This window comes from Artibeus jamaicensis, unplaced genomic scaffold (assembly GCF_021234435.1).
Source record: "Artibeus jamaicensis isolate MK-2021 breed Jamaican fruit bat unplaced genomic scaffold, CSHL_Jam_final contig_465, whole genome shotgun sequence".
Lineage (NCBI taxonomy): Eukaryota > Metazoa > Chordata > Mammalia > Chiroptera > Phyllostomidae > Artibeus > Artibeus jamaicensis.
The window spans coordinates 28106503-28132727 of record NW_026521843.1 but is presented as its reverse complement, the minus strand read 5'-3'; the positions used below and the strand labels follow the sequence as shown (position 1 = coordinate 28132727).

Sequence of the window (26225 nt, the reverse complement as noted above, 5' to 3'; positions counted from 1 at the left end):
TTTTTTGAAATTTAAAAAGGTATCTTCAACAGATAAGTATAATTTAGTGTCTTGGTAGGATTATCTTATAAAGGTTCAGGTTTTCTTTACATTGGGTTAAGAGATGGATATTTTTCCAAATAGACCAGACTGAAAGTTTCTAAGTCTAGAGTTGTGGTTAGCAGCAGGGCTCTGGAAGTTAAATATATGTAGGTCATGTAAATGTATGTTGGAACTAAAGGAATATATTGCATAGGAAAAAAACTTGGGAAAATGAGAGTCAATTATATGAAAATTTTCTTTTCCTTCCTTCAAATAATCTTCAGGTTTAGAAACATATTTAGAAAAATAATGTTTTAACTGGAAACCCCATTTGGCAAGACTTGGGGCTTGACAAAATATGTGGGTATCTCTGCGGCTTTGCATAAGAGATGGATGATGGTGATAGGGGAGGAGAGAAAGGAATCAAATGTAGTATTTCAGCTCCTTTGCAGGATAAAGCAATGCAAAGAAAATAGCCATGCTGTGTGTCTCAAAGGGCCCTTGTGTGGGTAGTTCAACTTAAGAGGGGATTAGCATTGGAAGTCTGTGATCATGTCAAACATTTGTAATTGAAGGTGGCTGTTGAAAATAATTCTTACCATAACTGGAGTGTAGCAGTCTTACTGAGGATGAGGTAAGGGGAATGAATAGGAAATGACCTGTTTGTCATCGCCTGGCCACAAAGCCAAGAAACTTAGTATCGGAATGGAGGCTTTAGAAAGCAGAAACACCGGGAAATGCTTGCTAATGCAAATCAAAAAGGCTTTTTGTGGAAAAAAAGTGCAGGAGGAAGATACATGTGGGAATATACAAGGTCTGCCCAGAAGGTATCCAGCCATGTAATATGAAAAATAGAAACATTTATTGAAGAAGATACAAGATATAAGAAACATGGTACACAGGACAATGATGCCTCAGTCCCCTTCAAAGTAGGCACCTTGGGACCTCACATAGTTCTCTTAGTTGCCATCAGCTGCCTAGTTGTATTTTTCTGAATCTCATCAATGGTTGAAATCCTTTCCCTTTCAAGGGTGATTTTAGTTTTGGGAAAAGCCAGAAGTTGCAGGGTGCCAACTCTGGGCTGTAGGGGGCTGAGTCACCTGGGTGATTTGGTGTTTCACCAAAAAACTGCCGAGATGTGATACATGTGTGGGAATGTAGTCTGATGAAATTGCCAAACACCAGCTGCCCAAAGCTGTAGCTTTCTAAATCATCCAAATAGTTTCCATGGAGGAATGTTCAAGCTTAACACAAAATTTGATGCAGATTCATTCTTCTACTTGCTCAGTGACTTTGAATGTGACAGCCACACAGTACACATGCTCACTCGATGGCATCTACTGCCCCCACTGACATGTACAATAAGGTCGTTATTGTACACACATGTACATTCCAGCCCCGTCTCCTTGGCTGCTGATGTGCAAACCGTTCTTGTTATATTGACAGTGACTGGACTTTTTCCTGAGAGACTTCCTTATATAGCATTGAATTTTTGTTTTTAACACTGTCCCTTGCCACAGTTAAAAACGAACCTTTTGATTACTTTAGGAGGTTGTATAATAATAGTAGCCACAGGTCGCATAATGATTTTTGCCAAAATGTTAAGTATATGCCTCATGTAAACAGTCTTATTTTATGAGCTTGTTTGTCCTGTTACCTATATTTCTGTCCTTTGAAATCAAGTCTTAAGAATTTTTGGGGGAAGTTCATGGACAATGAGTAGTTCTTTCCAGTAGATGAATGTGATGCTCACTTCTGGAGGTAAATTGTAAATGTTGTACTATATAAATTAATCTGGAGTTTCAGGTGGAAAAGATACAGTGTGATTGGTTGCCAAAGAAAATGTGTGCAGTCAGGCTACTAATGAACGAGCAGTTCCACAGGGCAGTCTGGGAGGGATGGCAGCTTTTGGAAAACAACGAGGCGAACAGGAAATGTTTTTCTCAGAGGATTTTACTTGCTGGTCCAAAGCAGTAGAGAAGCATTAAATGATTTGTGGTGGATTTTGTTTTCCTGAAGCACCTTCCACAATCTGAAATTCAGTCGGTTATTGTGCCGAGGGATAGATGCACTGACCTTGTCAAAGAGAAAGCGAAGATTTCATTTGACTGTGGTTGGTTAGTTCACTTATGTGTATCGGATCTCCGACCTTGGCTTTTTATAACTCTGTCATTCACTGCGAAAATACTCGTGTTTCTCTTTTTTCTTTGTATTTGTTCATTTGAAAAAGCCTTTCAAAAGGAACCGCAGCCTGCATGTGATTATAGCTATCAGTAGCACTTAAACTAACTGCTGAGATGAAACTTTTCTTTTTGAACCCCGCTAACTTCAGATATCAATAGAGAAAGAAGAATTTCCCCCCATTAAAAGGCCCAGCTTTACTAATTGGTAGCTGCTCTTTGGGTTGAGCTCGATTTCTCGGGGACAGCATGTGATAGGATAATTTTTGACATTTTAATTTGACAAGAAACAATTCAGGGAAATGACGCAGACATGTGCCCGAAGTGAAGTCTTCTCTTGCTGTGACTGAGATGCCAGTGCGGGGACTGCCTTTGAATGTCTGCAGCGCTTTGCTGGGATCCATTTAGTGTGAGGGCTCAAGTTCCTCGGCGGGTCTTTTCCTAGGAGCTCTGCCTAAACTACTCTTACAGAGTTGAAGGGCTTTTCTCCATAGTTATTACAGTGTGGGGGGCGAATGCAGTAAATTCTGATCTTTGTGACAAAATTACAGCTTTCCATAAGGACAATCGATTTAGGTACAATGTGTACATTTTATGTCTCTTTATTATTTAACAATATTAGAGTCTACATCTTCCAACTCAGAAGTATAATTTGTTTTCATAGTTTGCCCCTGGCATTGAAAATGGTAGAATAGACAAATTTCAGATACAAGTTATTTTTTGTGTCATTGTATAACTTTGCATACTGGAAAATTTACATTTTTAAATGAAGTTAAAGCTGGGAGAAAAGATAGAGTATACACACACATCATGCTAGCTAATTTATTTCTGAAAAAATTACCTTAGAAATTTGTGTTTCACCAAGTACATCGGGGAATAAGAGGGCCAAATTGGAACTGAAATGGATATTTGAAAATATCTACTGACAGGCGATTGGTTTGTAAGTTTGGGAAGTAGGTTGAAAGAAGAGGAAAAGGGATTTTTAGTTTTTTCTTTGTGTGTGTGTTTCTAATAAGTGAGCTTCTGTTTTTTAATGACTAGATAAGATTAGAAATGAATACCCTCAAACTTGCCCATAATGATGGCGATTTATTTCAGGCCAAGAAAAGATACTCATGTTACCCCCATTATACTTGTCCCCCGACATTGGGATGGACAGAAGGTTTGGAGAAGTAGACTATCCAGGGCTGATTGGTTCCACTTTGTTACTTTTTTACAAGCCATTATTAGTTTGTATCCTGCATGTTTGGGTGAAAAATATTTTAATGAAAAAATACTTGAGTGAATTTGCCAGTCCTGTGGGTGTACTGCGTGCACATGCTTACTCGCTTTCTTGGAAACATTTGTCCGCCTGCTTCCCTCGCTCTCCCTTCCTCCTTTTTCTCTCTTCTTTTTCTTTTTCCTCCCATTTAAATACGAGGGAAAGGTTAACATCTTTCACATCATTCTGTATGAATGCCCATGATTATAAATAATTTGTTTCTTGAAGACTTACGATTTAAATCATTTTTATATCTGTTTTTCGTAAAACCATCTATTTCACTTAGCAGTTCATCATTTACAGTTGCTCATGAAGAAGAAACACCACTATTCAGTTTTCCTCCGGAATACAAGTTAGTTACATAAATAGACACACGCTTGAGTTTGTATTCTAATATCTTTATGTTTTTGCTTTCACTTTCAAATGAAAGTGATGTTGAAATATGACTCCAAGTGTGAGATGTGCACTAATATGACTGTAGAGATTGTGATTTTACTTATAGTTTTTCTGTGTTTGAGTTAGAAAACTTGAAACTAACAGGAGAATTTCACCGGAGCTCTTTGATAGAACATACATTTTTAGGAGGACACCAAGTCATTGAAAAGTTTCTTTGGAATGGACACTACATACTTAGACAAACTGAGGGGAAATAAAATAATTTTAAAGCTCTGTCGCCGTTGTGCGGACTGACCGGGAGGTGACTGCCGCAGGGGGAATCAGGACGTCTGCAGTTCAGGTTCTTCAGGGTCAGATTATGTCGAGGATTTTCTTTACACATGGTGTTAAGTCCATGTTAAGTGACAGCTGTAACTGTCTTCTACATTTTTACCTTTCGGAATCCCAGAACACAACTTAGCTTTCTTCTAACTTGTGTTATTTTTGTATTTGTTTCTAATTTTCAAGAGTGTATACCTTTAAGTTACAGTGTGACTAAATATCTGAACAACCTTCTAACTTTCTTTAGTGTATTGCGTTTTTAAAATTACGTACGTATCTTCTGGCCAGGATTTAAGAATTTGGAGCACGGAACTCTTTTAGGAGGGGTTGGGTAAGATAAAACCAGAATCTTAGGTTTACTCATTTGTTAGTTTTAGGGTTCCCTTCACCCCAGTCCTCACTCCCATGATTTTGTCGTAGGATTAAGCACTGTTGAGATGAAATACATTTGCCAAAAAATGAAGTCCAACAGTTAAGATTTAAAATTGCCAGGGATATCCAAAGAGATGGGAAAAGGTTTTAGAAATCTAAAGGGAGATTTGACTGCATAGAGATTTATTTTGATGTTTTGGAGAATGTTCAGTGATTTTAATAAATATGGTCTTTTGTACTGTGGCGTAATCAAAGAGGTTAGTTGCAGTGAGGGTCATACCAGCTCACGTTTTAACTGCCCTGTTTGCACTCTTGCTTTGTTGTGGACTGAAAACACTGGTGGCTCCTCACCATGACATTGAAAATTATGCTGTAACTGTATCGGGCTTATCCTAGTTCTGCTTACATTTCAGTTGGAATATGTGCTAATCCAACTCCAGTGCAAAACCTGTCCGTTTGCATGGTTTTGAATGTTCTTTGGCGACGGCATCTCGCTTTGTTTTGGTGACACTCGTCTTTGGTGTGTCCCAGACCTGCACAACGGTTGGTTTGTATTCATGTTAATGGAAAAAACAAGATTCCTCTCTTTTTCAGTGGGTCAAGCAGAAAAACACAAGCTTCTGGACAGTTTGGAATCAAGTTAGCAAAATGTATAGGAAAAAAGACAATAGACATTGCAAACAGTCATATCAAAGTAACTGTTTTACAGAAATGAAAGCCTGCAGAATAAATGGTGAATAAGAAATTAAGTTAGAAAATTTTACTTTTATTTAGTATTTCTTGTATTTTCTTGTAATTAACACATTTGATTTTCAAAACATGGAATAAGCACGTGAGAGTACTTAGTCCTTATGTGAGTGTGGGTACTTCCTTCTGTCCTTTCTGTGCTGTGTGTGTTCATTGGCCTTAAAACAGATCTGAAGATACGAAGATGAGGAGTTACTTGAGCGACCGCACGGAGTTAGAGAACAGTACTTGCAGGTGCCTCAGAAGAGAACGGGATGAGGTGCACTCCAGTGAACTGTTCTAGTGTGAAATGGGCACAGGGTGTGGCCAAGAAATGAATTTCAGCGGAGTAGCCACAGGAAGCAAGTGTTGTCGTGCAGAAAGAAGGGAATTAGAACATCGTGCTTGTTCTGCGTGGTCCCCGAGGTGCTCAGGTTAACACTGTATTATTTTATAGTGTTATTAACTTGAATTCAAGCGAAGTCCTAGCTCTTTTTTGTGCCTTTTCTATCGAGAAATGAGAGGGAAAATGGTGCTTTGTAGTATTTGTGTTTGGCTTACTGATCCCTTATATATTCCAATAAAGTGTCAAAACCTAAATGGCACTGAATTCTCTTTCCCGTGGGTGGGTTACATCATTAACCACATACTGACCGCTCATGTGAGCAGGTCCTGGCTTGTTTAGTCTCTGGTATATCTAACCAGGCGACTTGATAGCGAATGGTCCTTTAACAAAATAACTTATTATGCCTCTCCAGCGTCTCCTGCTTTGAGTATTCTTTGGAAATTATTAGTGTTTCAGGGACTAAGATCTGAGGAGAGGGAGGTAGGCCATCATGTTATGCTAACCTCTGAAACAAAAATGCCCATTGATTGGCCTTTATAAACAACTTTCAGAGGCCCCACAGCGTTTTTATCATTGGGGAACCTGTGAAAAGATGATTGGAGGTGGAGGAGTGGGCAGAGGGTAGGTAATTAAATAGAGAAAATCTGACCTAACGGTCCAGAGCAGGGTTTTTTTTTTTTTTAAGTCTTGGTTTTAGATGATCTCCATCTAATTTTATTTAACTTTTTGGTTTTCTTTTACCCCACAGGTAAAATGAAGAGGGTACTTAAGAACCTGCCTTTCTTACAGGAAGGTAGTTTGACGTAGTAGATCTTACAGCACTTCCAGGAAGCTATACATATTAGGCAAAGGCAGGAGATGTATATAATTTCCTCTAAAATATCTGAAAATGACTTTGAGAAAATAACACCCATGTTAAGGTGAAGCAAAGCGTTCTGTGGCCTTTCTCTTCTCTGCATTGAAGGAGGTCGTGTGACCAAACCCTCTGACAGACGGGAGATGGACGGGTGCCACGGCACTCAGCTCTTTTCCCTTTCGTGGAAGCCTCGAGTTGAATGTTTTTCTGGGCAGCGCATCTTTGGCACCAGCGCCTTGTTCTGATGGTGGCATCTGGCACCAGACTGATTTGAGTGAGTCTGAGGTTTGCTCTTTTCAGAATGTGCTCTCTAGGCAGCTTCTGTGTGGCTCCGACGTGGCCACACGCTGCTGCTGCTCTTCCTGCCTTCTGGCACCACCTATGAGGCTGAGGCCTTCTGACACCTGCCATTTGGAACCTTTACTCGCTGAAAAATGTCAGGATTTTCTGACAAGCTGAAGACAGATAAAACTGATCGTTCTTCCTTTTCTGAGGCTTAGGCTGAGGGCATTTGTTCATAGATGGATGAATTGCAGAAGTGGTACAGTTCTGTTAGTTTTCAGAAAGCCACACCAGTTTTGTGCAGAAGATTATGATGTATTTGTGTTCTTATTCTCTTTGGTACCTATTTGGTGTGATATGAATTTGCGGTTTGTGTAAGCAGAAGTTTTAGTGATTTGTGTGTGTGTGTGCCTGTGTGTCTTTTACCAGATTAATGGTGTGAGTTAGGGTGTAGCTCTTCTTACTCCTCCTTGTTAATAAGAATTCCACAAGGAAACTGCAGATTTTTGAAGCTGGGCTTCTGTTGAGATCATATTGCTGTGCAGCTGCACACACCGGTGACAGATCCCAACTGGTCAGGAGTAAGACCTCCTGTCTGAGGTCCTCACTGCTTCTTCCCGTTTTTCCATTGAGCCAGCTTAGTGTTCTAGCAGCAGAGGGCTGATCTGTAAAGGGCAGGAAACGTGGTAATTTGTTGGGTTTATTCCCTCTAGTAACTGTGTGTAATTGGTGGTGGAAGGCACTTGGACTCAGGTGCAGAAGAAGGCCTAACATTGTTATTATTTTGCTTACTCCTTTCTTTCAGTCTTTTGGATAAATTATAATTGGTTGTTTGCTATTGAGTAAACTCTTTTCTCTGTTTCTCAAATCACAATCTTTATCTTGAATCCCATCATCATAGAGATGATGATAGCCTAATTTGGTATAATTTGGGAGAGATGTTCCAGTGACTGCAGTTATTTTGAATTACAAAAAAAAATGTGTAGAGATTAGATGAGAGGCCCTGTAATTTACTTTATTGCGAGCCAGCCCATGTCGCGAGACAGTGGATCACACGTGAAACTGTCTCCTCCGGCGTCTCTGCAGACCACTGCTCCTTTTTTACGTAGCTTCAGTGGAAGGGGAGAAGGAGTGTTTGGACAACAGGCTGGTTCCTTGTAGTGTAATTTATGAAGACCGGTAGAGATGTAAAATACATCTCCAGCAGTTGGAAGGCAGTGAGGACTAGTGACTTTTGTGTTATGGGTATGATCCATGGATTGGAACATGAGTATTTGAAAACATTTTACAGTGGAATCTTGGTAGTTCTTGAGTAAACAGAGCTCCTTGCTTAGGGTCCTAGGTCTACTTGAATTACTGTATTTTTAGGAATATAAGACGCACTGGATCATAAAACTCACCTACGTTTTAGAGAAGGAAAATAGGAAAAAAATTTTTGAAGCAAAAAATGTGGTTGGTTACAGAAATAGTGTTCATATAAGTTTCTTTATCTTGTGATTTGAATTTTGATATCAATAATCATCAAGTAGTAAACTTAGTATTTTGGGTTTCACGTTGAAAATGAGTAATCTTAATATTGCTTCTACCTAATCAAACATTTCCTGTATTGTTTTTTATCTCTTTTTTAAAAATATATTTTATTGATTATGCTATTACAGTTGTTCCATTTCCCCCCCTTCATTCACCTTCACCCTGTACACCCCCTCCCACCCACATTACCCCCCTTTTGTTCATGTCCATGTGTCATAAGTTCTTTAGCTTCTATATTTCCCATACTATTCTGGCCCTCCCCCTGTCTATTTTCTGCCTGCCGTCTATGCTACTTATTCTCTGTACCTTTCCCCCTGTCTCCTTCTCCCACTCCTCTGTTGCTAACCCTCCATGTAATATCATCCATTTCTGTCGTTCTGTTCCTTTTCTAGTTGTTTCCTTAGTTTGTTTTTATTTTAGGTGTGGTTGTTAGTAATTTGTGACTTTGCTGTCATTTTACTGTACATGTTTTTATCTTTTTTTCTTAGATAAATTCCTTTAACATTTCATATAATAAGGGCTTGGTGATGATGAACTCCTTGAACTTGACCTTATCTGAGAAGCACTTTATCTGCCCTTCCATTCTAAATGAAAGCTTTGCTGCATAGAGCAATCTTGGATGTAGGTCCTTGCATTTCATGACTTGGAATACTTCTTTCCAGCCCCTTCTTGCTTGTAAGAGCTCTTTTGAGAAATCCACTGACAGTCTGATGGGAACTCCTTTGTAGGTGACTGTCCCCTTATCTCTGGCTGCTTCTAGAATTCTCTCCTTCATTTTAATCTTGGCTAATGTAATTAGGACATGTCTTGGTGTGTTTCTCCTTGGGTCCTACTTCTTTTGGACTCTCTGAGCTTTCTGGGCTTCCTGGAGGTCTATTTCCTTTGCCAGATTGGAGAAATTCTCCTTCATTATTTGTTCAAATAAATTTTCCACTTGTTGCTCTTCCTCTTCCTCTTCTGGTACCCCTATAAATCAGATGTTGGATCGATTAAAGATGTCCTGGAAGTTCCTAAGCCTCTCCTCATTTTTTTGAATTCTTGTTTCTTCATTCTTTTCTGTTTGGTTGTTTCTTCCTTCTGGTCCACTCCATTGATCTGAGTCCCAGTTTTCTTCCCATCACTATTGGTTCCCAGTGCATTTTGCTTCATTTCAGTTAGTGTAGCCTTCATTTTTTCATCCAATTTGCGACCAAAATCAACCAATTCTGTGAGCATCCTGATCACCAGTGTTCTGAACTGTGCATCTGATAGGTTGGCTGTTTCTTGGTTGCTTAAGATGTATTTTTTTTCTGGAGCTTTGATCTGTTCTTTCGTTTGGGCCATTTTTTTTTTGTCTTGTTGCTCCTGTTACATAGTGAGGGGCGGAGCCTTGGGTGTTCACCAGGGTGGGGTGACACAGAGGGTGGGGTGACCCAGTGGCTGGGCTGTGATGCTGTATGTGGGGGAGGGGTCAGAGAGGGAACAATGGTGCCTGCTTTGCTCTCTCTCTCTGTCTAAGATTTCAGTCCCCTCAACCGTTTCCCACAAGCAAATTGGGCACTTCTGGTGCTGGTTCCCTGGGTGGGTGGGCTTGTGTACATTCTAGGACCCTGTGGGTCTCTCCAACGAACTCTCCTGTGAGGCTGGGAGTGTTTTGTGGCACCTCAACCCCCACAGGTGTTTTCAGTCGGTGCTTTTAGGCTTTATTTCCTGGCGCTGGGGCCTTGGGCTGTGCAGTCTGTCTCGCTGCCTACTTTCGCCTGGTTTATCTGCACATGAATGTGTGTCTTTGGTCAACCAGCCGCCTTGTGCGCCTCACTGGGCCTGCCCAGTTCCTCCCGGTGCCTGGGGTTTGCCAGCCACCACTTTTTTCTGCCGCGACCCCTCTCCGCTGGCTGCCACTGACTCTGCCCCTCTTACTGGTCTGGATGAGTGGTTGTTGGACTTCCATACAGTTCAATTTTCTGTCAGTTCTGGTTATTTTTTTGTTTCTAAATTTTTGTTGTGTTTAATTTTGGTTGTGCGAGGAGGCACAGTGTGCCTACCTATGCCTCCATCTTGGCCGGAGTCCATTTCCTGTGTTCTTAAAGTATATTTCATACATTTGCAAATATGTCCAGGATTTGCATACACTTGCAAATCCTAGCCAAGAGTTGAATTTTCTCTGACATCTTTGAACACTGGTAGTAACATTTACATATTGCCTATGCAGCTAGAAACTACTAAAATGTCTTATTTTTCAGGGGCTTAGATTTTTCTTTTTTTTCTACACATAAATTTACAGTGTGGCATTTCCACTCCTAGGAATCTATTCCAGAGAAATAAAGCATATGCCCACTCCAGACCTTACAAATGACCATTTATAGCAACATTATTCATAACACTGTAAAACTGGAACCAGCCCAGAAGTTACCTGCTGAATGGGTGAACAAAAGGTGGTATATCTAGAACAATGGGATGCTATTTAGCAATAACAATGAAATGCTAATGCTGCAGCATGGTCGCCTCTCAAAAACGTGCTGAGTGAAGAAGCAGGACAGAAAAGACCACATGTTTTATGATTGCAGTCGTGTGAAATGTAATGTAAATGGTAAATATATAGAGACAGAAAGTAGACTAGTAGTTGCCCGGGCTGGCAGAGAGAAGGGTTACAAATGGGCACGAAGGATCTTCGGGGATGGAAATGTTCTGAAATTGGATTTGGGTGACGGTTGTACCATATTTACTAAAGGTCATTGAATTGTACCCTCACAATGGGTGAATTATATAAAGTGTAAATTACACCTCAACAAAATCTTTAATCTGGGTTCTAAACCTGCAGCTTCAGCATCACCAGTGATCTTGTAGAAATGCAAAGTCTCTGCCCTAGTGAGCCAGAGATGATGGGGGCGGGGCCTGGCCACGTGTGTTCTATCCCCCTCCAGCAGATTCAGAAGCAGGATCAAGTTTGAGAACCACTGCTCTAGACTCAAGGAAGTTTAAATGGAGATGGGGGTAGGTTTTGGGTATAGTTCATGCACATTCAGCCGACCCCATTCCTGTAGCTGTAGGAAAGGTTTGAATTAAGGATTGTTGTTGTAGAGTTAAGGGAAATTACAGGGCAGTGGGAGTAAAAATAAACTGGCCTTTCATGTTCTTGATATGTCCCCATGAGAAGCTTTATGATTGTGATGTTTGTGTATCACATGTGTTAGTAAATCCCTGAGTTCTTTTAGGCTTGCTGTTACTTAACGAACATAGCATAAACAGGTTCATTTGCCATAACGACAGTGGAAGTTTAGATCCTTGAAAGGAATTATTTTTTCTAAATATTTACACAGTGTAATATAGCAGAGCCAAAAATGTGTAGTGAACCCAGAAAGTAAAGATCCGACTGCAGATACGAAGTAAATGGAGCAGCCGGATGAGCTGAACAACTCAGTCCCTCCTCACTCTGTTCATGTACTTTCAAAGTCATCGGTAGGAAAGGGTTTGATTTAGAGCAGTTTTCTAGTCTTGGCATGCGCTGTCAGGGCTGTCCCCCCAGCCCCCAACCCCCGCATGATCTGGGTGGCCAAAAGCAAGTCTGAAGGTTAAGGCTGCTCCAGAACAGGGCTTGGCAGTCCAGCCTGGAAACTGCAGGTTGGCGAATGTAGTAGATGAAGTTTGTGGAGAGTGTCTCCCTTCACAGCGGGCTGATGACTTCTGCAGAGGTGTGAGTTCACTTCAGAGAAACGTGGAGGTTAGGTCGGGTGGAGGGGATAAAACAAATGTAAGAGAAGGGGAAAAGGAGGAGGGGGTAACCAGTCAGGTACAAAAACCAATAAATGTATGAGTTCTCTGAGGTTGTCAACAGTGATGTTTAGAAGATTATTAGGGAGTGTTGCACAAAGCATAATTATTTCCAAAACTATTCAGCTGGAGGTAGGACGTACTGGGCTCTAAGTTGCTGGTAAAATATATCTTAGTTTCTGTCTCTGTTTTGTTTTTCATTGTCTTCCTTTGCTTCTTTCCCTGTTTTGTTATTCTTTTATAACATTATTAGTATTGTACTGGGTTAGCCCAAAAGGTCCATTTAGTTTGTCCATAAAATAAGACACATTTTTCATTCTCACAATAACTTAATTGATTTGGATATTTTGAGTATGTTGGCTGTTGCCCATGTGGTAGAACGTTCATTTTTCTCAATTAATGTCTTGATTTGGTAACTGTCAACTTCAGCCAATCTACCAGACTAGAGCATCATCCAGTGAGAAATCTCTAGTGGGAAGCTTTGCAAACCACTTTTGACATGTTCCATCAGTCACAGTACCTTCTCCATTCACTGTACAAATCTTTTTTTGCATTTCAGTTGCATCTTTATCTTTCCTGATATAATAAAGCAAAATGTGCCAAAAATTTGTATTATGGTCTATCTTCAACATTAAAGTGGCTTCAGAAAAATTCACCAATTTTGATTTTTTTTAATGCACGCTGATATGACAGCTGTCACAATACAATCTAACAAAATTGTTTCAAATGGCGTTAAAGATAACTAAGCGCTACTAGACCATCTCACAGAAAAAAGCCAAATGAACTTTTTGGCCAACCCAATGTTATATAGTACTTATTAGCAAAATATTAGATTATATCTTCTAAATTGGTGTTCTGATTCTGATTTCTGTTACTGGATGGGTAACAAAGGAATCAAATGTTTTGCAAGAAATTTCATTCTAAAAAGTGTGTGCCATAGCAATCTGAATTCCTCATATTTATTAGTGGATAAACTCTATAGATGTATTTATGCCTCCCCCAAAAAAACCCCAGCAAAGGTGGGGTAGAAAACAGTAAATAAAGCAAACTTGTCTCCTTGTCAGAATTCTTTGTCAGAAAACTACAATGCTCTATATATAACTTTTGATTTATATTTGACTAGAACTGCATTTGAAAAAGAATAAGTGAACACAGACAATCTGTTATTATATAGTAAATGCAAATTGATAAAAGTTTGACAGTTTTGGTGTCAGCAGCAAGAATCAGGAGAAACATACTTTTTGATGTGTGTGGGGGTCTGGCAGGTAGGCTCACACCATGTTATTTAACTCAGTGTGTTTCAGAATGTCGGCCAAAGGACTGTTTTAATGACACAGTTAGATCAGTGTTTGTTCCGGGCCCCCTCAGGTTTGTGTCCTGTAGTAGGGAGCACAGAACGTTCACAGTGCTGCTTTAAACCCCACCTCCTTCCACCGTCGGTGAGCGCTCTCCTCGGGCCACTTCTCTAGTCCCTGAGGCAGAGGGTCTCGTTCTGCTCAGTCGAACACCCACACGCGAGCACCTGGCCTGCTGTTGCTCCAGCGGCTGGATTTCCCTTGAGTTCCCTTGGTGGTGTTGCGTAGGACTTACAACAACTTCATGTTGGTAGATGGGGGGGAAACGAAATAAAGGAGGGGTTTTGTTTTATAAAGGAAAGCAGAAGAAAGTGAAGGGAGAAAGAAAATTAAAAGGGTGCTTAATTTTAATTAAGGGAGGGTAGTGCAGACTGACAGTTTCTGCTGGTGCCATTCATTGTCAGAAATTGCCTCTACTGCAGTGGAGGAGGGATTCAACCTACAAATAGACAAGCTCTCCGTCTTCTTTGTCTTTCAGTTTGATCTGCTTTCCTTTATGATGACATGAGAACAGTGGTCTCCAACTTTCTGACACCAGGGACCAGGTTCATGGAAGATAATTTTCCCGTGGACTGTGGGGTGGGGGTGGGGGGTTCAGGATGATTCCAGTGCATTACATTCAAGCTCACCTCCTGCTGTAAATCCCAGTTCCTAACAGTACCGGTCCATGGCCCAGAGGTTGGGGACCCCTGCATTAGAAGGTACCAGTTTTTGTCATCTCTATCATGGACAGCATTAATTTAAAAGTGTAATATTTTGAGACATTGTGGTACATTGTAGCCACTCAGCATTGTTGAACATAAATTTGTGATGCTAATTAGCACAATCAGATTCTCATGTTGAGTACTGTTGTGTTTATAGTACAGAATAATAGGTAGGTAGGTAGCTGGTGCTTTGAGGAACCACAAACTCCAAAGTAAAGTTCTACCGAGAAGTTGTGACTCTCTTTTCATCTGGTGTGCTGTGAGGTACAGAAGGGATAAGTAGCGGAGGGGATTCCATATTGTTGAACTACTGCTGTGTGGATTAAAATGTCCATCTGGGTAGACACTCATCCTTTGTTTAAAAGACGTTTTAAGTTCCTCTGGGCTTGTTATGGGTCCCCTGTGTAATTACTGTACCATTGCTAGGTCTGTTCGCTTTGGAAAATGGTCATCTTTTGAAAGATAGATTAAGACATTTTTTAAAATTGGTAATTGGAGAAGTGCTTCTAACTGGTCTTCCACCAGATGGCGCTAGTGTCACATTTCTGAAGGTGAACTACTTCCACATCTTGAAATCTTGAGGATGGGGTGTATCTTTTTTTATGTCACCATATCTTGCCTTTAGAGTTTTTCACACACATTGATTTTCTGGGATACTACTGTATCACCTCACATCTTTTTTGTTTTGAATAGTGAGCTGGTTATGCCCTGGTGATCATGAAGGATAATTTGAGGGATGTAAATATAGGCCAAGACTGAGTGAAATTTAAGGATACATAATATGTACTTTATTGTAAAATTTCTCATCATGCGTTTGCTTCTTATCTGAGCTGTTTGTACAAATGGAGAACTTACTCTTGATTTTCTTTAATCACTTTTATTTTATAACTATTATAAAAGGTTATTGTCTGTGATCTCCTAGAAGCCATGTTTGGAAATTATTACTAACAAATAATGTGTTTACTGACATTTAAGTTCAAAATAACTTTAATAACTTTAAAAGAAAGTTTGGTGAAGAAAACAATATTGGTTATATGTGATATCATATTTCCTGAACAATTAACAATTATCATTTTAAGCTAAAGTTTTTAAACTTGTCTGCTTACAAATAAATTATAATTTTTATGTTAACATAAGGAATCACATAATTACAATTAAAGGATTAACTTATTTAAATAATAATATTACATTACATAACCGACTTTTTCTTTTGTATATACCTATATTTTTAAAAAATCAAAGTTGGACTTACCGTTTTGAAACCAGTTTTTTTCTCATCTTAATGTTTTGCAACAATATTTTTTTCTTATTTTATTTTTAAAGTATATTTTATTGATTATTCTATTACAGTTGTCCCACTTTTCCCCCTCTGTCCCCTTCTGCCTGGTACCCCTCTTCCTTCCAGGAGTCTCCCCCCAGTTCATGTCCATGGGTCGTGTATATAACTTCTTTGGCTTCTCCATTTCCTATACTGTTCATAACCTCCCCCTGTCTATTTTGTACCTACCAATTTGTACTTCTTCATCCCCGTATCTTTACCCCCATTCTCCTCCTTCCCTCTCCCCTCTAATAACCCTTCAAATGATGTCCATATCTATGATTCTGTTCCTGTTCTAGTTTGCTTAGTTTGTGGTTTGTTTTTGTTTTTTTAGATTCAGTTATTGATAGTTGTGGGATTGTTGTCATTTTAATATTCATAGTTTTCATCTTTTTGTTAAATAAGTCCCTTTAACATTTGATATAATAAGGGCTTGGTGATGAGGAACTCCTTAAACTTGACCTTGTCTGAGAAGCACTTTACCTGCCCTTCCGTTCTAAATGATAGCTTTGCTGGATAGAGGAATCTTGGATGTAGGTCCTTGCTCTTCATCACTTTGAAAACTTCTTGCCAGACCCTTCTTCCTTATAAGGTTTCTTTTGAGAAATCAGCTGATAGTCTTATAGGCACTCCTTTGTAGGTTACTCTCTGCTTTTCTCTTGCTGCTTTTAAGATCCTCTCTTGATCTTTAACCTTTGGCAATTTAATTACAATGTGTCTTAGTGTGGTCCTCTTTGGGTCCATCTTGTTTGGGACTCTCTGTGTTTCCTGGACTTGTATGCCTATTTCCTTTACCAAATAAGGGAAGTTTTCTTTCATTATTTTTTCAAATAAGTCTTCAGTTTCTTGCTCTTCTCCTCCTTCTGATATCCCTATGATTCAGATGTTGGCATGTTTAGAGATATTCCAGAGCTTTCTTATACTCTCCTCGTTTTTTAAATTCTTGCTTCTTCATTCAGTTCTAGTTGAGTGTTTATTTCTTCCTTATGTTCCAGTTTGTTGGTTTGAACCCTGACTTCCTTTCTTTCACTGTTGGTTCCTTGTGGATTATTCTTTATTTCACTTAGTATAGCCTTCATTTCTTCCCTTATGTGTTGCTGTACTCAGTGAGGTCTCTAAACTTATCCCTTGTGTTTTAAACTCTACATCTGATAGGTTGGCTATCTCCCTGTGGCTTTGTTCTTTTTCTGTAGTTTTGATGTTCTTTCATTTGAGCCATATATTTTGTCTCCTCATTTTGGCAGCCTTCCTGTGTTTGTTTCTATGTATTAGGTAGAGCTACTTTGACTCCCTGTCTTGGCGCACCTGTTCCATTGTATGGGGCAGAGCCTTGGGGTGAGGCAGCTTATTTCAGGCTTTGTATGTGGGGGAAGGGTCAGACAGGGGACAGTGCTGCTGCCTGACTGCTGGAGGCTTGTTTGGCACTTGCCCCACTTCCAGTCACTTTTGCGATTGGCACCCCTCTAGCTGTTATCCTGGTGATGATTCCCAGAGGGGTGGGTTTGCATATGTTCTAGGACTTTGAGGGTCCTTTATACAGACTCTCCTAAGAAACCTGCAGTTTCTTCCACTGCCCCAACTCCCACTGGTTTTTAAAGCCAGGAGTTATGATACTTTATTTTCCTGGAGCTGGAACCCTGGACTGTGCAGTCTGGCTTAGGGCTCACTACCCAGCTATCTCTAATGAGGGACCGCCACCTGGCCACCACTGACCAACTCACTGCCACCATACTCCAGTCTCTCTGCCTCGACTCCCCATCTCCACCCCTCCTGTCCTTCTGGATGATTATGTCGTCTTTTAATCCTTGGTTGTTGGACTTCCATATAGTTCGATTTTCTGGCAGTTCTGGGTGTTTTTGTTTTGAGGTTAGTTGTAATCCTTCTTATGGTTGTACGAGGAAGTGAAGTGTGTCTGCCTGTGCCTCCACCTTGACCCGAAGCCCTCTGCAACAGTAATTCTTAACGACAGGGTAGTTTTCCATTTCATGAACTGTTAAACATGGGCATTTTACTTTTCAGTTTCTTTCGGTCAGAGCTGTCCTGTGATGAATAGTGCTTTACATCTTTGGATATTTTAAACTTTCCCTCAGATAAATTCTTAAAAAATAATGGCTGGTTCAGAAAGAATGCATATTTTTGTGACTCTGGGTCTGTATTTTCAAATTACCTCCCAAAGAGTTCTACAGTTTAAACATCTTTAACAGTATATGATTTTGCTTGTTTCAAGAAACTAAATATTGCTCATTTGAGATTCCCTGAAATGATAATTTGTCACTAAATAAAGGGCTTTATTGCTTTGATATTTTCTTAGAAATAAACCTTGCCCTTTATACACTAAACCCTGGAGTTCCTTTTATTTATGGTGGTTTGGGTTTGGTCTTGTCTCTTATTTCTAAAATACAAACATCAGTTCTTTCATACCTCAGAATAGGTTATCTCATATGCAGAGCAAAAATGTAGATCCATGTTTCTTAACTTTTTTAGCACTTTCAGTAACTTACTGAGAAACATAGGTGATTTAACCCTCTCTTCATATGAATGTTTCTGAGTCTGAAAACTTGAAAACTTGGAAGAATGGTTTTTAGATAAATGATTTTTTTTAATGTAGGGAAATAAGGTATGCATTTAATTGTTACTTAGTACATACTTTTTGGTGGCAAGAAGGAAGAGAAGAAAGCTGCTAGATATTGATAAAGCAAAGGAATTTTAATGTACTTCATGAAGAATTAAAATCATTAGTTATTAGTTTAAGCAATAAATCCTGTCTGATCTTTGATATCTTACTAAAATACTTTTATTAAATGGATTACCTTTAAATTATATTCTCTCGTTAATGTAAGGAAGCATATCATTTATTTAAAAACAAGAAAAAAGCCCTCTTTTCCTACTTGGGGAGTGGGGAGAGGACCTCAAGGGGACCCACATAGAGGCTTCACGGGAACTTGTAAATGAGTGTGAAACCGATTAGCCCAATAACTTAAACAGCTAGTTTTCCTGTCTCATGAAAGGAATTTCTCTCATCTCAGTTTGGTAAAAGAAGTCACCATTCTCTTACTGTCGGAATGAATAGTTATTGTAAGAAAACTACTTGCAGACGATTTTAAAAGATTCATCAACATACAGTCTGTCTTGTTAGAAGAAATTTATAAACTGTGGAGATACTAATTCTGTAGTTCAAATGTATGGTTTAAATTTTTTATGAGTCCTTATGCCAGGATATGTTTATTGATTTTAGACAGAGAGGAAATGGCGGGGGAGAGAGAGAGAGAGACATTGATGTGATAGGTAGGTTGCCTCCCACACGAAGCCCCAACTGGGGATCCATCCTGCACCCTAGGCATGTACCCAGACAGGGAACCAAACCTGCAGCCTTTGGTGTACGGAGTTATGCTCCACCCAGCGGAGCAACCGGGCCAGGGCTAAGTGTATGTCTTCTTAGAAAAAGTAAGTACATTAACAAATTAACTGATTTATGTAATACTTATGTAATATCATTGAATTCTACTTAAGATACCAGAAGTTAGTATTTTTAACTCATAGTTTTTATTTAAAAATTTTTAAATACTCAAAGTATGAGAAATGAAGCTTAATTATAGAGTCAACAGAGGTTAAAAAGCAAATAAGAGGATACCATAAATAACTTTATGGCAGTCAATTAAAAATACATAAATGGGAAAAACATACATCATATATAATTTTATTCACATATATAATTTTTAAATGATCTGGAAAATAAAACTTTCATTCTCACTACTTTACAAATTTTATCAGTGGTCTAAAGTTTCCTCGCACCAGGCTGAGATAGTTACACAGATAAGTTTTATATAATTTCAAGGAACGGGTTACATCAGCCTTATAAAGACTCTCCCAAAGAAAACAGGGTGGAAATATTCCCCTAGTCATTTACAAGCCAGTGTTCATTTACAGTAGACAGGTTTTGTAGCCAACAACAGGAGAGTAAGAGAAAAAATATACCAATCTTAGTTATTAAAAATAGAGGCAAAGTACTAAAGAAAATATTAGAAAACAGTCCAAGAAAAAAAAAAGAAGAAAAGTAAGTGCATCTATATTTTGGGCATTTTACTTGCTTTTCATATTGTAAGTGTGTGGTTTGTTTGTTTGTTTTTTTTGTTTGTTTGTTTTTTTCTTAATAAAAAGACCTAGAAAGACTTGGAATAGAGCTGAATTAGATTAAATGTTTTTTAAATAAAGGACAATGCATCCTAGAGAAATAGCACAATAACACATAGGTCTGGCAAAGAGTAAGCCCAGTGATCACTTCTGAACTGTATTTGTGTATTTAAAGTCAGAGATACCATGTGTGCCTACCGTGTTTGTTGAACTAGCAGTAGGAAGCAGCTTCAGAGCCCTGTAATAGTCTCAAAACCTTAGTTCTGTTACCGACTACATCGGTTAAATTCCCTCCAAATAAAGAATTCTGCTCAGAGTCCTGTCTGCTTTATGGGAAAAATAAATAAAATAATCAAATTACTGAGATAATGAGCCTAATTTGTTTACACCTGAGAGAAATTTGTTTTGTGAAATATAAAACTTACTAAATCACTAGATATCTGAATATTTTGCAAAGTTTACTTTTGCTTTCTTCCAAATATAGTAGAGATCATTGGAATGATTTTTAAATAGTTTTGCAATAAACAGAAACTGGCTTATAAAATCTAGCATACTTTCTACTGAATGTCTGTCTTTGACCTGCACGTAGGAATGTAAAAAGGAAGAGAGGACACATTTTAACTTGTTCACAGCAGCTTCTTCTGGAGAAAAATCCTTGCCACTCCCAGCATGACTCGATTCATATAATTCTTGCCACAGCTCCTTCTTAGATCCATGTACGTGTTACATTGAAGTGATCAGTGTTGGGGGTTTCTGTTCACTTAGACTGTGGAAGCATTCTGGTCTGTGCTTGGTACTGAACTGTTTATTCGATCCATCCTAGCCAATAAGCAAAGCATATGAAATGTACTACATTTTGTGTTGACTTAATATTAATGTTAATCTGAAAATCTTGGGTGCAGTGAGTCACATCTGTTTTGTATTCCTCTGTCTAAGAGAACTGGCAGTGTGGTATTTGCAAGGATATTTATTATCTGAGTGTTTTTCTTTGTAACAGTTTCCCTTAGTCTACTGAGAATTATAACTTCCAAGAGACAGTGAATCACCCAGCAAATTCTCAGGTACCCAAATGCGAAAGGCCACAGTTAATTGGAATTTTTATTTTCTATTTGTGTTCCCTGCTTGAATAGTGGTAATTTTGGAGGCTCCTGGCAATGATAGAAAATAAATTTCTAGTGAAATTTTTAAAAAAATATTCTTTTCTCAATAATAGGTCTCACTTGCCCTTGACGGTTATTTTGCTTTTTAAGAAAAAACTTTGTTAGCGATTGTTGTTTTGTGTTTGACAACAAATTTTCTATGGCTGATGATTGAATATTTTTACCCTACGGTGGTGTTTCTTAAGCTTTTTGGGGGTAATAGATTTCTTTAAGTAATCAGTGAAAACTATAACCCCCCTTCCTAGAAAAAAATGCATCAGCACAAACATTTTGTATACAGTTTTGATTATTCCTGCCTCTTTCTGTCGGAAGTGCAGGCGCCCCAGGTTAGACAGTGCTGTTGTCATGGGTCTGAAGAATCACTGCTAGTGGTGCTGGTTTGAACATCGTATTATGTGTGCCACACTGGGATTCGTCTTTAATCTTTATTTGACATTGTATTTTTTCCTTGATCACTATATAGTAGAAGATAAGTATAATCTAAATCTTATTTTGGAGACAAATAACTTTTAATCTTAAAGTTAGTCTCTGAAATTGTGGCACATATTCGAATTTCTTTATGATTTAGGTTCCACTTTAGATATATAAAAAAACAAAACTCACTTTAACTTTTCATCAAAAGTGAAGGTGACGAAAGAGAAATGAGTTCTTATGGATCTGTTCTTTAAGAAAGTAGTTCCTCTTAAGACGATGTTACATTTGTCATGTAGCACAGAAATGTGGGTTTTAATAAGTGGTGAAACTAGTCAGAAGTTCCTTGTGCCGCTTAGTATCTCAGCCTTGAGAATCAAGCAGGTTAGGCTTCTCATTTAGCTCAGTTGCCCACGGGCTGCGTGATGTTTGGCACACTACTTATCTGTAAAAAAAAATACCCCAAAGGATCAGATTAGATAATGTCTGTGAAGTGCTATGTTTTGTGCTTTGTGTATAATATCTATTTGGTTAACTCTTCTGTATGATGACATTGGTGTTGATAAGGGACGAGATGAGTCCCCTTGCTTTTCAATTACCGAGTGTTCATTTTTCCTATTATTAAATTTAGGATAGTAGCCCTGGCTGGTGTGGCTCAGCGGGTTGAGTGTTAGCCTGCGAACCAAAGGATTGCCAGTGCGATTCCAGTCAGGGCACGTGCCTGGGTTGCAGGCCAGGTCTCCACTACGGGGTGTGTGTGGGGCAACCAACCGGTGTTTCTCTGGCACATCGGTGTTTTTCTCCCTCTCTTTCTTCCTGCCTCCCCCTCTCTTTAAAAAAATAAATAAAATCTAAAAACAAATTAGGATAGTAGATCCTGTTTGCAAAAAAAAAATAAATTAGTTAATAAGTCTTCTTCTTCCCCAAAATAATTTTCTCAAATCTCAGTGCCTTACAGTTGTTGTCAGAGTTCAGTCACGAGTTCCTGAAAGGCAGGGGCTAGCAAACTTCACTTTTTCACACTTTACTTATCAGTGTTGAATTATTACAATAGAGCAATGCATTAAAGGTTATCCACTAAACTTCTTTCATGTTTGAGGTTTATATTGAGGAGCAGAGAAAGGGAGAGAGGGTTCTAAGAGTGAATTAAAAGTCAGCATTAACATGTTTCTGCTTTTGAATCTTCAGACCTAGATGGTCATGTGGTAGGGAGCCACAGGTATCTCGAATACTTAGGGTAGATGATGTTTGTTTGCATATGGTGTCCTGAAGGAGACCTCTGATTTTTAAACTATTTGATAAACTGTACAAATGTCAACCATCCAAATGTCACCTCTGAGGCAGTTTTCCCACCGTGGTCTGAACAGTATTTGGAGCCAAAAAAGAAAGGATAATATACAGGTGGTGCTTTGATTAAATACATGATAAAGTGGCATGGTTTAACATCTGCATGAAGTGAAATGTCCCCAGTTTGCTTAAAAAGATGATTTCAGACCCTTCTGAAAAGAAGTCAGGTACTATCTGTCTGATTCCTTTGCTTCTCACACTGTCAGGGTTGATTATAATCAGGTCATAACAATGGCGATGTTTACAGCAGTGGTTTTTTTCCATACATTCACATCTGCACATATCCACACATGCTCATGTGCTGTGCAACATGCTTTAGAGTGACTAGTTCGGGTGGGAGTTATAAATGCCAGCCAGTAGTGGGTTATAAACACGAGAGAAGCTAAGTATATTCTGAAAATTTTGTAGCTGGCATCAAGGGGCGGTATCTATTGTATTCATCTGTAACCTATCTCATTACTACTGACAGAAAATGACTGAATTACTTCATTATGGGCTTAAATTTGTGTATTTCCTATGTGAAGAAAACAGACATGCTTAATCACTATGTTAATGAAAAATTAAATGCTGTAGGTATCATTGAACTAGAAAGAAAGCACCTTGCCTTGCAAGTTATTTTTTTCAGTCTTATTTGTTTATTTTCTTTGACTAGATGAAAGTTCAGAAAACGATATTCCCCTTTTCTTTTTTCTTAGCATCGTGAGTGAAGCAGGAGCATCCATCTACAGTGTCAGCCCTGAAGCTAACAAAGAGATGCCAGGACTGGACCCCAACTTGAGAAGTGCCGGTAAGAAGCCGTGCACCTTCACCAAAGTGTGCGATTCTGGCATTCCTGGACTTGTATTTGTAGCAAGAAAAGTACTTAACTATCTGAGAAATTTTAGAATATACTTGATACATAGAAGAATACATATGAATAGGCAGGCACGTTAGAAAGTGGCTGGTTGGAGTGATAACTGTAATTGTGGAAAATGAGGGAGAGTGCTGTTTCTAAAGAACACTGCATAGTGTTCCAGAGTGTGGTGAAAAATCAGCTCAGAACATCTCTGGTAACATTAAATGCTAGAGAGTTCATGCAAATAATAAAATACTCTAAGCTCTCTTCTTGTTACAACAAAATATTACTTAATAAGGCTTTTTGTTGAAAAAAGTAATAATATAACAATATTCATAATCAAATGTGTGATCATTCACAGGCTTTCAGTTTATTGCTTAATATTTGTCAAATGACCAGTTTCTCTGGTCTTGCTTTGATTTCTGTGATGTAGAATAGTTAAAATACTGTGTGTGAAGGAATTAAGATACTTCAGTACATCTAGTGAATATAATTGGTATTACAAGCAAAATACCAGGTCTGACCAGAGCATTTTTCTGGGTAATGGGAATATTTAGACTACTTTGGTAGAAATGTACTTTTTATTTTAATTTTTTCCCTTGAATATTCTCATCAAATTTCACTGGCTCATTTTGAACTCTATACCTGGAAATGCACACTTGGAATTTTTTGCATTAATTCAAAGCTAGCATTTTCTTTCTTATATTCAGAAGAGCTTATAGTTCCCCCTCAGTTCATTCCATGGCACAGCCCCTATGTAAAATGATCATCTTCTCAAACTCACATCCCAGCTCAGGATCTTGCTTCCTCTATGAAGCGTTTCCCTACCTCATCAGCTCAGTGTGGTCTCTGCCTCCTTGCCACATTACTATTTTGCTACTTGTAATAGTAATAATAAAGAGGATTAGGTATAGTAATCATAGTAGGAGCTGCTAATACTCATCTTTTTATTTTTCTGGGTTTTTTCATAGACTTTTTTTTCATTAACCCTGATCTGAGGATATATGTGTACTGATTTTGTTCTATTGGAGGAAGGGAGGAAGGGAGAGAGAGAAAGAAAAACATCTCTGTGAAAGAGAAACACCACTCGGTTGCCTCTTATATGCACCCCAACCAGGGATCAAACCCGTGCAAACTTTTGGTGAACGGGACGATGCTCCAGCCAACCAAGAGCCACCCGTCCAGGGCAGTACTAACCTTTTCAAAACCTTTAATATATATGAAACATTGTGGTAAATGCATTACCAGAATTATTTTATTTAATCCTCGCAATTGCCCTATGAGACATTTATTATTCCTGTTTTATGGATAAGGAAACCAAGGCTTAAAGGGCTTAAAGAGGCCATAAAGCCAATAAGTATGTACATAATATTTGTATACTTTTATATAAAAGGATGCTTTTCTTTATAAAAAGTAAGGCTCAGAACCTCTCCTCCCCAAGTTGGCACTGAAAGGTGATCTTCCAACAGGGCATCGGGAAAAAATATTGCCTAGGAGGTGGCCATCCCTCAGACCTCCCAGGGCTAAGGGGGCTGCTGTTTCCCCTTCACCGCCGGCCCGTGTGGGTTACATAACTATCATGATATTGTAGGTGGGGCGAGGTCGCTACATTCCATCAGGACTCTATAAAAATAGGAAATAATAAAAAGGAGAATTGGTGTCTGGTCCTAGTTACTCTGATGTAATCATCCAGCTGCGCCTTCAGTTTGTGATACACTGCAGGTGTGCCTTCCTTCTCTGTCTCAGCTTCTGTCCGCATGGCGATGCCTGTGTTTGATCCGTATCAACTCCCAGCATCTACCTAGACATTGTTAGTCTCCAAGTCTGGTCGTGGAAGCAAATATTGAAAGAAGCAGAGAGCCTTCATTCTTGGTTTTCTAGGGCCCACTTCCTTTTCAGCTCCTGTTTTCTGAGTGAGTCTGTCTCTTTCGTAGTGATTAATGCCAGGGATGACTTTATCCTTCATTGGAGACCTGACCTACCTGTGAGTGTCGGTTTTACCTTTCAACTCTTCATAACTTTACCATATCGGAATATAACAGAACCTCAACCTTCATACAAGTGTAAAACATGTGTAAGCAAATGACCTTTCTGGTATTACTACATCTTTTTTACCAGTTTATCAGCTTACTGAAAACAGGGGTTATCCTTTATATGCTTATACTCCCCTGTAATAAACACCATGCACATGAGAGGCATTTAAATGGATGAATAGAATAGTAGATAGATTGCATTAAAATATTTATTATGTTTTTCTGATTGAAAATGGAAGATTGAGTATTCCTGTTATTTCATCACTCCCTTCTAAAATCTCATTAAAATCACAGTAACTTGATAAATGAAGACTTCAACTCACTGGGACAAAGAGAATGGGAGAGGAGATAATGGCAACATTCATTTTGAAGTGGGAAAGCAGATGGCTAAGAATAAGTAATCTAGCCAACTTGAGAAAGTTCAGTGCTAGGGTAGCATTGTTTAGAAAACAGAACTAACCTGAAAGAGATCACGGGAACCCCGTAAGTTTAGAAAATGTACCAACCACCTTTAGAAGTATCTTGGGAGGGCAGAGGGGCCTAAGATAAGAGGATTGATTGAAAGTCTGTTCAAAAGTAACTATACCAAGTTAAACATGGAATACCATACAACCCAGCAATTCCATTACTAGGTACATACTCAAAAGAATTGAAAGCAGGTACTCAGCAAATACCTGTGACTAGTGCTGCTGTGAGCACCTGTGTACAACAGCCAAAAGCTGGAAACAACCCAAACGTCCATAGCAAATGAATGGGTAAACAAAATGCGATATCTTCATATGATGGAATATTACTTTCAGCTGTAAAAAAAGAATGAAGTACTGCTATTGCTACAACATGGATAAACTTTGAAAACATATTAAGTGAAAAAAGCTAAAAAGTTCATATAC

The 26225-nt window shown here is 38.8% G+C and overlaps 1 protein-coding gene across 2 annotated transcripts in view; it reads left to right on the top strand.

Annotated features, from left to right (window-relative positions):
• The window catches only part of SRBD1 (S1 RNA binding domain 1), a 187489-nt gene that overhangs the window by 76686 nt on the left and 84578 nt on the right, over positions 1 to 26225 (top strand). For both annotated transcript variants that reach the window (XM_037161255.2, XM_053667113.1), the window contains exon 15: positions 23163 to 23254. In XM_037161255.2, the coding sequence (XP_037017150.2) occupies positions 23163 to 23254 (92 nt within the window). The remainder of the gene's footprint in view (positions 1 to 23162; positions 23255 to 26225) is intronic.